The following is a 12,126-nucleotide window of genomic DNA, read 5'->3' on the forward strand; positions in this document are numbered from 1 at the left end:
TTTCACCAAATCTTTAGCTCTGCCCATGGTTAGGTCAGCTCAAATCTTCAGGATTATTCCTAAATTCATTATGCCACAAAGGCATCAACCTTGCTCCTGAGGGATATTGTCTATGGTTAGGCTGCAGCCACAGAACAGAGTAGGAGCAACTGACGGCTGAGATTGAGCCTTTGCTTCTCCCAAGTGAGTTCAGAAAGGGCCAAAGTGAATTCAGTGACTTACGACGCCCACGGCCAGGGGTGATGGCTGCACAGTGGTGTTTAATGTCCAGGGCACATGCTGTGTGAAGAACTGGGTCCACAAAGATGTCTGCCTTGCTTTCCTTCAGCATGTTTAACACTTCCTGGAAAGGGAAGGGCATTACGGAGAGAACTTTTATAAAGAAAATGCATTAGACTTGTTGTCTATAAACATGGGATAGGTGGCAATGTGGCAATGATGTGCAGAATGCAAATTCATGGCATCCAATATAATTCACTAACCACCTCTGAGAGATTCAATATATGCTATGGAAAGCTGGGAACTACACATGCTTGGAAAATTAGATATGGGTTCTTGGCATTCTGGTATACTACAGTATCATCATTACCATTATCATTGTCGTCATCATTGATATCATCATTATCCTCAGCATTTTTGTAGTACTGGGGATTGAACCTGGGACCTAGTGCATGCTAGGCAAGTCACCTATCACTGAATTACATCCCTAGACTTTTTTATTTTTCATTTTGAGACAGGGTCTCAGTTGCCCAGGCTGGCCTTGAACTTATAATCTTTCTACTTTAGCTACAGAGTAGCTGGGATTATAGGTATGTGCCACCGTGCCTGTCTATATACATATTTTTTTAAACTTTATTTTACTTATTTATTTATATGTGGTGCTGAGGATTGAACCCAGGACCTCACACGTGCTAGGCGAGCACTCTACCACTGAGCCACAACCCAGCTCCTGGCTATATAATTTTAAAGTACCTAAATGGTAGTGTTTTTATTGGTGTTATATAATTATTCTGTTAACTTTGGGAAATCAGGAAAAAAACCATGAAATGTAAAAATAAGAGTAATAGGCTATATAAAAATTCCCAAATATGGGTCAATTTGTTTACAAAATATTCCACTTTTACCTCTATCATCCCCAAAAGGAAAAAAGAATGGACAGAATATTACTTTTACTGCAAGAGGAATTATTTGAATTCATTACTATCCTGAGCAACAGCAATGTAAACACTTTATTAGAACTAATATCAACTCTACAGATGCTCCATTTATGCATGATGAAATTATAGACAGGAGGAAAGATGGGCCAGAAATGCCTTCCTTTGTGGTGCTGGGGATTGAACTCAGGGCCATGTACATGCTAAGCAAATGCTCTACCACTGAGCTACATCCCAACTTCGGAAATGTTTTCTTTCTTTCTTTCTTTTTTTATATTTTTCAATTGTAATTGGACACAATACCTTTTTATTTTATTTATTTATTTTTATGTGTGCTGAAGATCGAACCCAGGGCCTCGCACACACTCTAGGCGAGTGCTCTACCGCTGAGCCACAACCCCAGCCCCTAGAAATGTTTTCTTAATAAAATTTAGTTTGTTCTCAATGGGAAGAATGCAGTTCTATAAGACAATAACACAAAACTAAATAATCCTGCCCAAAGTTATATGAGATCATTTTTTTTTTTTTGAATTTTGAATTTTTATTTTTTAGTTTTCGGCGGACATAACATCTTGTTTGTATGTGGTGCTGAGGATCAAACCGAGGCCGCACGCATGCCAAGCAAGCGCGCTACCGCTTGAGCCACATCCCCAGCCCCTCCCTACCCTTTCTATTGTATTTATTAAAAAAAATTTTTTTTAGATATTAATGGACCTGTATTTTATTCAGTTATTTATATGCAACACTAATAACTGAACCCAGTGCCTCACACATGCTAGGCAAGTGTTCTACCACTAAGCCACAATTCCAGCCTTTCTAGTATATTTTGAGACAGGGTCTTGATAAGTTGTTCAAGCTGGCCTTGCACTTGCCATCCACCTGCATTGCTGGGATTACCGAAGTGTACCACTGCACCCTGCTAATAAGGTGACATTTCTTAAATGAACTAGATACTTTGTTTCATTGATTGTCATGAGTGTGAAACGATAAAATGGTACTAACATTTTGTTTTGTTCAGGGTGCCTTTAAATAATAGTCTAGTGGGCTGGAGTTGTGGCTCAGTGGTGAAACACTTACCTAGCATGTGTGACACACTGGGTTCGATTCTCAGCATTGCATATAAACAAATAAATAAAATAAAGGTCCATCAAAATCTAAAAAAATACATTAAAAAAAACCAATGGTCTAGCTGCAAGATGAGGCATATTTACAAATAATTAGTGTATGTGAAAGAATATTAAAGTTAAAGGAGATAATGGTCAAGGACCAGGTTTAAAGTTTTACGAAACGCATAGAATGCAGTGAAGGAAGGCTTAGAGTTCAGATTTTGTTACTAAGGAGTACAGACCATAACATTAAAAGAAGAGAAAAAGGGGAGCAAAGCCAGGCTCAGTAGAGTGTCTGTAGTCTCAGCTACTGGGGAGGCTGAGGCAGGAGGACTGCTTGAGCCCAGGAGTTTGAGGTCAGCCTGGGAAACACAGCAAGATTCTGATTCAAAGAAGGGTGGAGGGGAAGCAAAGGCAAAGAAAAAAAGGTGATGATGGTTACCTTTTTACACATTTCTGTTTTGATCTTGAGCAGGTTGACCTTGAGACACTCTTCCACTTGACCTGTTTGCTCCTGGGCTGCTGCTTCTTCAGCACAAAGATTGGCAATCTGTTCAGGAGACAAAAGAAAAACAAGGCCATTCTCCTAAGCACAAAAAAGAGCAAAAGGTTTCCTGAACAGATGAGCCTGCTGAGTCCAACAGTCCCTGGACACTACTGGTGACTTCTCTCACTGCACTGACCAGATGCTGAGTGACAGGTGAGGGATGTTCTGCTATTACCAGAAACCTGGGCCTCTCAACATGTAGACATGGTGATCCTCCATGTGCACCCAGAGCTCATCTCTAACAGCTTGCTGGTGGAGCACACATCCTCTCCCTGTAGAGGCCAGGCTCCTAGGTTCTGTTTTCCTTCACAATGATAGGCACACGGAACTGAGTTAGTAAATGTACATATCTCTATGCTGTGGAGTCACACTGTCCTAGGACTTCAACAAAGAAGGCTAGTCCCTAATTTCACATGAGGACGGTTATAAAGCCCAATAAAATACTGAAAGCAAATACTTAACATTTACAGAGTTCAGAGTTAACCCAGACTCACAACTTGGAAGCACACACAAAGGGGTTCTTAAACCAAGCCTACAGTGAAGATAACAAACTTAACTTTCTTTGGACAGTTTTATGAGTAAGGTTCTTTGAAACATCTTTAGCTGTGATTTTTCTCAAATTGATGTATATTAAACAGGATTCTTCACATGGATTTTTCTAACTAGGAGTAGAATAATTTCTACAGATAAGCACTTAGAGCTATCACGAGAACACTTTTATTTTTATGGCAAATCTTGGGGTGTTCTGATTTAACTATACAGAATAAAGAGAAGGGAAGAACAAATTATATGTAGAAAGTGATAATAAAAGAATACCCTGTTCAACAGAGAAGTATGAAGCCAACAGGACAGTCTGATGGACTAATGGCAAGCACAGTTCAGAGGGACAGAGAACCTGGAATTCATTAAGAGCTATAAAAGAATAGGCCGGCAGCTAACTATGAGTTTAAGGCTGAAGAGAAAGAAAGTAAAGAACTTTTCTCCAGCAAATCTTCTCTGACCAGCTCTGTGCAGACCCAGACCCAGAGCCAGTTTTACACCCGATCCTACCTCATCTGAGCAGTGCAGCTGCAGCTGAGGGTCGAGGCGGTAATCGAGTGCAGACTCCTGGATGATCATGCGGATCTGGTCTTCACAGTCTGAAGACAGGCGCTACATGTGACAAAGAGGGAATACAGCAGCCCACCAGAGATTGTCAGTTTTTATTTAGTCCCTTATTATCTGGCTTGGGGAAGGCCATAAAAAAGGTCTTGGGAAAACAGGGGTGCACTAAAGACTTTCATAGAGAACACTCCCAGGGACAGAGGCAGCTCCATAAACACAGCTCTGTGGAGAGCCCTTCTGTTTACCTGGTCAGCATATCGCAGCTTGAGGCAAGAGATGACTTGCCCTTCTAGCTCTGAATCATCCTTGGCCTTGGTCAGGATACCATGGCAGAACTTAGGAATGTCAGCTTTACAGGCTTTCCTTAGCACAGGATTTAAGCGATAATCTAGAGTAAGAAGCAGTAAATACTTGATAAAATATTCCACCTAGAAAAGTTCATCAATTTTTAGAAATCCACCTTTCTGAAAAGGGGCAATGACCATGACTGCATGTCAATGACCATAACTAAAACACAATCTGTTCATTTAGTAAATATGTACTGAGCTCTCACTCCACTGTTAATCAGTGATATAATTTGGTTCAAGAGCACTTCTGCAGGTTTTGTGGTCCAATATTAAAAAACAACAGATAGCAGCAGCCTTGCCTATACTAGATATTTTTGAAAACACCAAGAAAGAAATATCCAACACATTGCATATTAAGCTACAAGGTCTTGCAGCCAAAAGCTGAAGTTTCAGTTCTAAAAGAGATTGCCCATATCTTTTGACATGCTCATGAAGTTTTATTATCTCTAAACTATCTTTTCCAAGGAACTCTAGCCCTTGTTCCTCTGTATGTTCTTCAAGGGCAGTTTCTCCTGTCATGCCATCCTTACTGGATACCCCTCAAAGGAGGAGAAAGTCACTCTGCTTATATCTAAACTCTTCTCTTAAAATCCAAGGGTGGTAAAGTATCTGCAGTTTAATTAGGTAACTATATAGTTTAATCAGCAGACTGGATGGTGGCTTTCTCAGTTACCCTCAAGCTATACTCAATGAGACCAAGAGAGTTAAGCAGGATGGTACCTGTGTTCTGGGTGATCTGGCGCTTGGTTATCATCTGTTTGCATTTGGGATCCATCAATTCACTGTTTTTATTTTGCTTCAAACACTGTAACATGGTTTTAGAATCTGCTTCTGGACAGAACCTCTGCAATGAAACAAAGTTTTATGAAAACAGCTATCCTTATCCGCCAATTAATCCATCTATGATCACTGTTACATCTTACTGTTGCATCTAAGAGAGCACTCATTAAAGAAGCAGTGCGAAGGAATCACTTGGCACAAGAGGAACAGCTAAGCCTGAGTAAGCACCAGGCCTCAAGTTCCCTTTTTAAAAAAATATTTTTTTTAAAAGTTTTTTAGTTGTAGGTGGATACAATACCTTTATTTTATTTATTTATATGTGATGTGGAGGATCGAACCCAGGGTCTCACACATGCTAGGCGAGCACTCTATGGCTGAGCCTCAACCCAGGCCCTCAAGTTCCCTTTTTTTTCACTTATTCTCAACTGTATTTGTCCCATTTCTATTATGTCTCTGATTCCTAATTTACATGGCATTGATTACATGGCTATGTTAAATTACATGCAATCCCATGAGCTTAATTAACTATTGCTTGAGTATGAATACAACACTGTACCAGGTAGTCATCGAGCGCTCAAATCCTATCTACCCAAATCCAATGGGAAAACCTAGGAATTAGGTTTTACCCACCAACCAATGTGAACAGGAATGTGGGGTAAAGACTCATCTGGTTCATCCTAACTATAGGGGTTATAATCCAGCCAAACACTGAGGGTCTGGCCACTGTACATTTATTACTGTCCGTCACTAGGGTTCAGTTTTATAATAGAAATGAACTCCATCTCTATTTGCTAAACAATGAGTCTTATTTTTAGTTGTTGATAAGACGTTTATTTTTTAAAAATATTTATTTTTTTAGTTGTAGTTGGACACATACTTTTATTTTATTTATTTTTATATGGTGCTGAGCATCGAACCCAGGGCCTTGCACGTGCTAGGCACATGCTCTACCACTGAACCATAACTCCAGCCCAATATGCCTTTATTTTATTTACTTATTTGTATATGGTGCTGAGAATTGAACCCAGTGCCTCACTCATGCTAGGCAAGCGCTCTATTGCTGAGCTACAACTCCAGCCCCTGCAACGAGTCTTTAAGTGCCACAGTTCCTGATAAACTCTGGCTGGGACACTAGAATCAAGCCTCCCCTGCCAGTTCTGTTTGTAGGTCTCTGAAGCATGTGTGATTATAATCTATTGACATCCTAATATGGGAATGTGGACTATGTATTGATTTTTATAAAATTTTAAAACTTTCTCTTAAGTCAGTGTCTGACATTTCCATCCATGTGACTCACCTGGACCAGGACCAGCTAGAGAAACTTACATTTTTTATTTATTTTTATTTTTTAATTTTTTTGTGGTGCTGGGGATTGAACCCAGGGCCTTGTGCATGCAAGGCAAGCACTCTACCAATTGAGCTATATCCCCAGCCCAGAAACTTAAACTTTTTTTTTTTTCAAATACTTTTTTCTAGTTATAGATGGACAAATACATTTATTTTGTTTATTTATAAATATATTTTTTATGTGGTGCTGAGGATCAAACCCAGGGCCCTGCATGTGTTAGGCAAGTGCTCTACTGCTGAGCCACAACCTCAGCCCTGAAGCTTACATTTTTTTTAAACCTTTTTAAGTTGTTGATAGACCTTTATTTTATTTATTTATATGTGGTGCTGAGAATTGAACCCAGTGCCTCACACATACCAGGTAAGTGTGCTACCGCTGAGCCACAGCCACAGCCACTGAAACTTACACTTTTAATGCTCAAAATTATCTTTGAAATTTATTTGGTAGGTGAAACTTGGCATTTTTTTGAACTTTTATTTATTTTCCATATTTTTTTTGTTGGTACATTAAAGTTGGCATTGAAAATACTGATATAGGAATTAGAATCTTAAGTTTAATTTTTTTTTTTATATGTGTGGACAGATAAAGAAACTTCTGAGAATATTTACTAAAAGAATAACTGAAGCAAAGAATTTGCAGAACAGAAAAACCCTTTGAATATGGGAGATGATCTTATAGGAACACACTGGATGTTAGCTAAGTACATCGACCCTTAATTACTAGTTATGTATTTATTGGGCATCTATTTACCTGTGCCTTGGACTAAAGTGAGGCTAATTATCTCAGTTCTGTGGTTTTCCATTTGAATATGCATCCACATCATCTGAGGGCTTGCGGAGATTGTATCTATTTTAGCCCAAGAGAGTTTGACCCAGCAGATCTGGGTGGAGCCCAGGAATCTGAAGTTGCCAGGTAGACTGATGCTACTGGCCTAGGGATCACATCTGGAGAAGCGCCATCTTGGCTGTGTTTAACAGGCTGCAATGGAGAGGGATTTATGCTATTATTTTCACTTATGCTACAACTGGCCTTTACCTTTATCATCTGCTTGCAGACTCGCATGAGTGTGTAGTCTAGTTCTGGGTCCATCATCTCTGTTTCCTGCAGTTTAAATACTTTCTGGTGGCAACGGGTACTCAGCTGCTTCTTATTTTCTTTCAGACATTCAATGATCTATAACATAAGAGATATGGTCAAGTTGGGGAATGAATCAAAGATTGACGGTCCATGTTTTTGTTTTTTTTTTTTGGGAGGGTCGGTACCAGGGATTGAACTCAGGGGTACTCAACCACTGAGCCACATCCCTAGCCCTATTTTGTATTTTATTTAGAGACAGGGTCTCATTGAGTTGCTTTAGTGCCTCACTCTTGCTGAGGCTGGCTTTGAATTCACAATCCTCCTGCTTCAGCCTCCCGAGCTGCTAGGATTACAGGACAGTCTATATATTCTGACTGGTGCATTCAGTTCCTAGTGCATGCCCCATTTTCTATTCAAGTATTTCTAATTCCAAGGCAATATGAATCAAGAGTTATTCCCCAAGGAGAGTTATAGATTTACAACCTTAGGGCCAGTAGCAAACCAAATAGTATAAAAATTTAGGTTGAGAAGCAGGCTATACTAGAGGCTAAACTTACTCAGGTTTCCTGGACTTTCTGCCTTCTAGAGCTAGCTGTTTCTTATCAAGAGTCTCCTTGGAGCATACATTAGATTCTCTGCATGTGCCTGGAGCAACAACCCTGACTAGATAGTAGACATAAGCCAGGAAGTTTAAGTCAGCTCACCATGTATCACAAGAGAATGGATTGTTAGAGGCTAGATAACTTTAATTCTGACAAACATAGTCTCATAGGGCAAATCACAAGTAACTATGATGGGAAAAAATTGAGTGCTAAATAAAAGCATAAAGTGTTATGGGACAGATTTTAATGAATTAAGTATAAATTAAGTATATCTTGAAATCTTCCCTTCCTTACACCAAACCTTGAGATATTATTAAAAATGAAGAGAAAGAAAGCAGATAGGAGGCTACAATAACCAGGGCTGCAGCATGAAGTCACAAGGCTTCCACGAAATCTTCCAGGCACAACCAAAAAATCACCAACTAATACATTAAGAAAGATGATACACAAGGTGACAAAATTGGAAGTATAAAGAAAAGTTAGTCATTTAGGAGGCTGAGGCAGGAGGATTCCAAGTTTGAGGCTAGCTTCAGCAACTTAGTGAGACCCTCAGCAACTTAGCAACTCTCCCTCAAATTAGAAAATGAAAAGGATTGGGGATGTAGCTTAGTAGTAAAGTGTCCCTGAGTTCAATACCCGATATAACAAACAAACAAACAACCCTCCCCCAAAAAAGTTAAAAGACAGAGGCTGGAGGATTACAAATTCAAAGTCAGCCTCAGCAACATGGCCAGACCCTGGGCCAAAAATAAGATACAGAGGACAGACTGAGATAGTTATCAGAATCCTAGGAGGAAGGAAATGGAAAGCAAATTTTGAAAGAATAATGATTGAAAATTCCCCAGAAGCAGAGAAAGACATGATTCTGAGACTGAAAGAGCCAACCAGGCTAGAGAAAACACAACACTGCATCTAATTACATCACATACATCACACTGAAATTACAGAATGTTAAACAGAAAACTAACCCTATCAGACATGGATAAACTACAAAGAGATGAGAATCAGATGGACTCAGGTTTTTCACCAGCAATGGTAGATATGAGACAATGTAGAAATTATCTCAAAAGCTAAAGCACTATGGCAATGTACTGGGTAACTGGAGAACATTTTTTAAAAAATATTACTTGCTTATAATTCATCCTGGCAATTCTGGAGAGGGCCTTATTTCTGTATTTAAAATAACTTCCCTAGATGATTCTTACTTGACTCTTAATTAAGAACTTCTGTGCAATGGGAAAACAGTCTGAAGGTAAACTGGGAAAGCTATCAAGAGGAGGAGAAACTTAAAGGATCACTAGAAGCTTCTATTAAGCAGATTAGGTGGAGAGAGATGAGGTAACTGAAAAGAGGGAAGAGAAAAAATATGGGACAAAGAAGAGTATGAGGGAGGAACTCTGGGAAAGGCAGTCTGGTGTGGTATAAAGGAGATAGTAAGGCTCAACAGAATGTAATGGGTCATGTTTTACCAGCAAAGAATTAGTCATCACAATGTCACTCTCACATGACTTCTACAGTTAACCAAAGCAAAAGGTTACCTGAGCATTGCCATACTGCACAGTGGAACAGTAGTTCTTGATGTCACTCTTGCAGGCTTCATACAGATCTGGCTCCAGCCGGATGTCCTCTGTCTGTATAAGAGGGAGTAAGCATGGAAAAGTGAGCTGCTGCTGCTTCTTTTTTAAAAATTTTATTTACTTGTATGTGGTGCTGAGAATCGAACCCAGTGCCTCATGCATGCTAGGCAAGCGCTCTACCACTGAGCCACAACCCCAGCCCTGAAAGTGAGCTTCTTTAGGCTGGAAATGTCAGTGTTCTACAGACTTATCTGTTGGTTGAATATCTATCTATCTATCTATCTATCTATCTATCTATCTATCTATCTATTTATACACAATACCTTTATTTCTTTAGTTGTACACAATACCTTTCTTTCTTTATTTTTATGTGGTGCTGAAGATTGAACCCAGGGCCCCACACGTGCTAGGCAAGCACTCTACCGCTGAGCCACAACCCCAGCCCCGTTGAATCTTTTTTAAAAATCTTATCTAGTGACCACAACTTCTACAAATGGCAGCAGTGGGGCCATGCAGCAGGTGGCCTTAAGCCTTCTTAGAAAATGAAATGCCATGTCTAGTCCTTCAGAGGACTGCTGAGATGAAATAAAACTATGTGAAAATCACATTAGAAAGTTAAAACTATAGTGCAAATATAGGATTCTACCTTTATTATTTTATCAAAACAGTTAGGCTCAAATGAGAAATCAAAGTTTCTAGCTCAAAACAAGTCTCTATTATAATAGGACATTCAGATCAGCTCCACTTAAATAGAATCATCATTGAATGAATCACTGCCACTGAATGTGAAAAGCTGACAACTTTTGTGATTTAATGATGTTTGGTCTCCATTACTAAGCAAGAAGTGTCCTCCTATAGTGTACACTGCATATGACCCAAATCCATTCTACCTGGTAAGAAGCAAACTCATCAGTGCATGGTGTGGCAGTCCCCTGGACACCGCAGCTGCTTAGGGGGTGGGCACAATCCAACAGATGGGAAGGAAATTTACTTCATGGTAAAGGGAGATTTCTTTTTCCCTTTTCCTGTTGGATGAGTAGTGGAATAGGCAGTCCAGTGTCACAGACAGCCACTGTATGGAGCCAAGAGTGAAACCCATATTGGCATGAAGCTGATGCCACAGAGAGGAAAAGACCCTCAGTCCTTGAGGACATTATTGATCAATGACTGTTATAACAAACTTAAGAGCTTGCCCTAGAGCTAGTTTTCCAATGTGTGTAAAATGCTTTATCCTTCAAAACCAAAACAAAACAGCGAGACAAGAAGCTAATGTCCACATGGTAAAATTTCAGCAAGGTGACTCCGACCTTGACCATAATAATAGTTGCTAAAATCTTTGGCTTTGTCCCCACCCATCCCCAGCTTTCTAAGCCCGGGCCCCTGGGGTTTGTGGGAAGCAGTACCATCTCTAGTTCCTCCACACGGAGCTGCTTACGGCACTTCAGGGACACTCTGTGCTCCTTGGCTTCCTGCAGAGTGTCATTGCGCACAGTGGTGCTAAGGCAGATTACCACATCCACCCTGCCAAGAGACGAGAAGGCGTGAGATTGGAAGGAGCCACACATTTACCCAAAATTCATAATCTTCGCCATGTGTTTGAATATCTTTCCTATAAGTCTGTTTTGTCTTTTTTTTTTCAGAATGCTAAAAGCAATCTGACTGTACAGTAGTTCTCCCTTATTTACTTATTAATGGCCCCAAAGTAAGAGTAGTGACACCGGCAATTCCAAAGAGAAACTGTAAAAAAAAAAAAAAAAAGACATGCTGGGATAATGCTGGGATAGCTGAAATCTACAGTACTAAGAAATACTGAGAGACTGAGAGAGATTGAGACAGATCATCCATAAAACTTTTTATTAATTTGTTTTAATCTGTTTTATTTTAAATTATTCATATTAATCTCATACTGTGTCTAATTTACACATTAAACTTTATCATAGGTAAGTAGGAGTAAAAAAAAAACACAGCATCTATATGGGGTTTGGTACTATCTGTAGTTTAGGCATCTGCTGGGGGTCTTCAAATATATCCCCTGCTGATAGAGAGGGACAACTGTATATCATAAAAAGAATCAGCCTAAATGCTGATCACATTTTTAAAAGGACATGTATACGAGGACAGCTCAACAAACAAGGGACCACAGAGGATGCTGCTCTGAATTCTGGGCCTGTGTCTTGGAGATTCTATGAAACTTATTCCTAGAAAGTACAGAAATCCATGCAAAATGGGAACCTGGTTTATATGAGAGGAAATATGTTCTAGAAGTGTGCCTTTTCAAAAAACAATACAGAAGAATTTGGGTAGTAATGCTGCTAGAGTCTATCAGCATCCTAATTAAGACCTAATTCTGAAGTTAAGCAAGCTTCTGTTTCTTCCAGATATCTAACTCAGTAAAAGCTGTGGCTATTTCTTAGCAGAGGTGACTAATGAGATGATGTTGGGAAAAAGTTGGTTCACCTTTCCTCTCAACTGAAGCTTACTTCT

General features: G+C 39.6%; 1 protein-coding gene across 1 annotated transcript in view; it reads right to left on the minus strand.

Annotated features, from left to right (window-relative positions):
* Glg1 (golgi glycoprotein 1) overlaps positions 1-12,126 on the minus strand; it is a 120,937-nt gene that overhangs the window by 7,634 nt on the left and 101,177 nt on the right. The window contains exons 17-24 of the mRNA XM_046435081.1: positions 11,046-11,163; positions 9,604-9,696; positions 7,422-7,559; positions 4,979-5,102; positions 4,157-4,299; positions 3,858-3,959; positions 2,703-2,810; positions 223-343 (exon numbers count right to left, since the gene is read on the minus strand). Of these exons, the coding sequence (XP_046291037.1) occupies positions 223-343; positions 2,703-2,810; positions 3,858-3,959; positions 4,157-4,299; positions 4,979-5,102; positions 7,422-7,559; positions 9,604-9,696; positions 11,046-11,163 (947 nt within the window). The remainder of the gene's footprint in view (positions 1-222; positions 344-2,702; positions 2,811-3,857; positions 3,960-4,156; positions 4,300-4,978; positions 5,103-7,421; positions 7,560-9,603; positions 9,697-11,045; positions 11,164-12,126) is intronic.

Source organism: Marmota monax, unplaced genomic scaffold (assembly GCF_021218885.2).
Source record: "Marmota monax isolate L192 unplaced genomic scaffold, Marmota_monax_Labrador192_F-V1.1 WCK01_AAM20220418_F8-fsc00024, whole genome shotgun sequence".
NCBI classification, from domain to species: Eukaryota; Metazoa; Chordata; class Mammalia; order Rodentia; family Sciuridae; genus Marmota; species Marmota monax.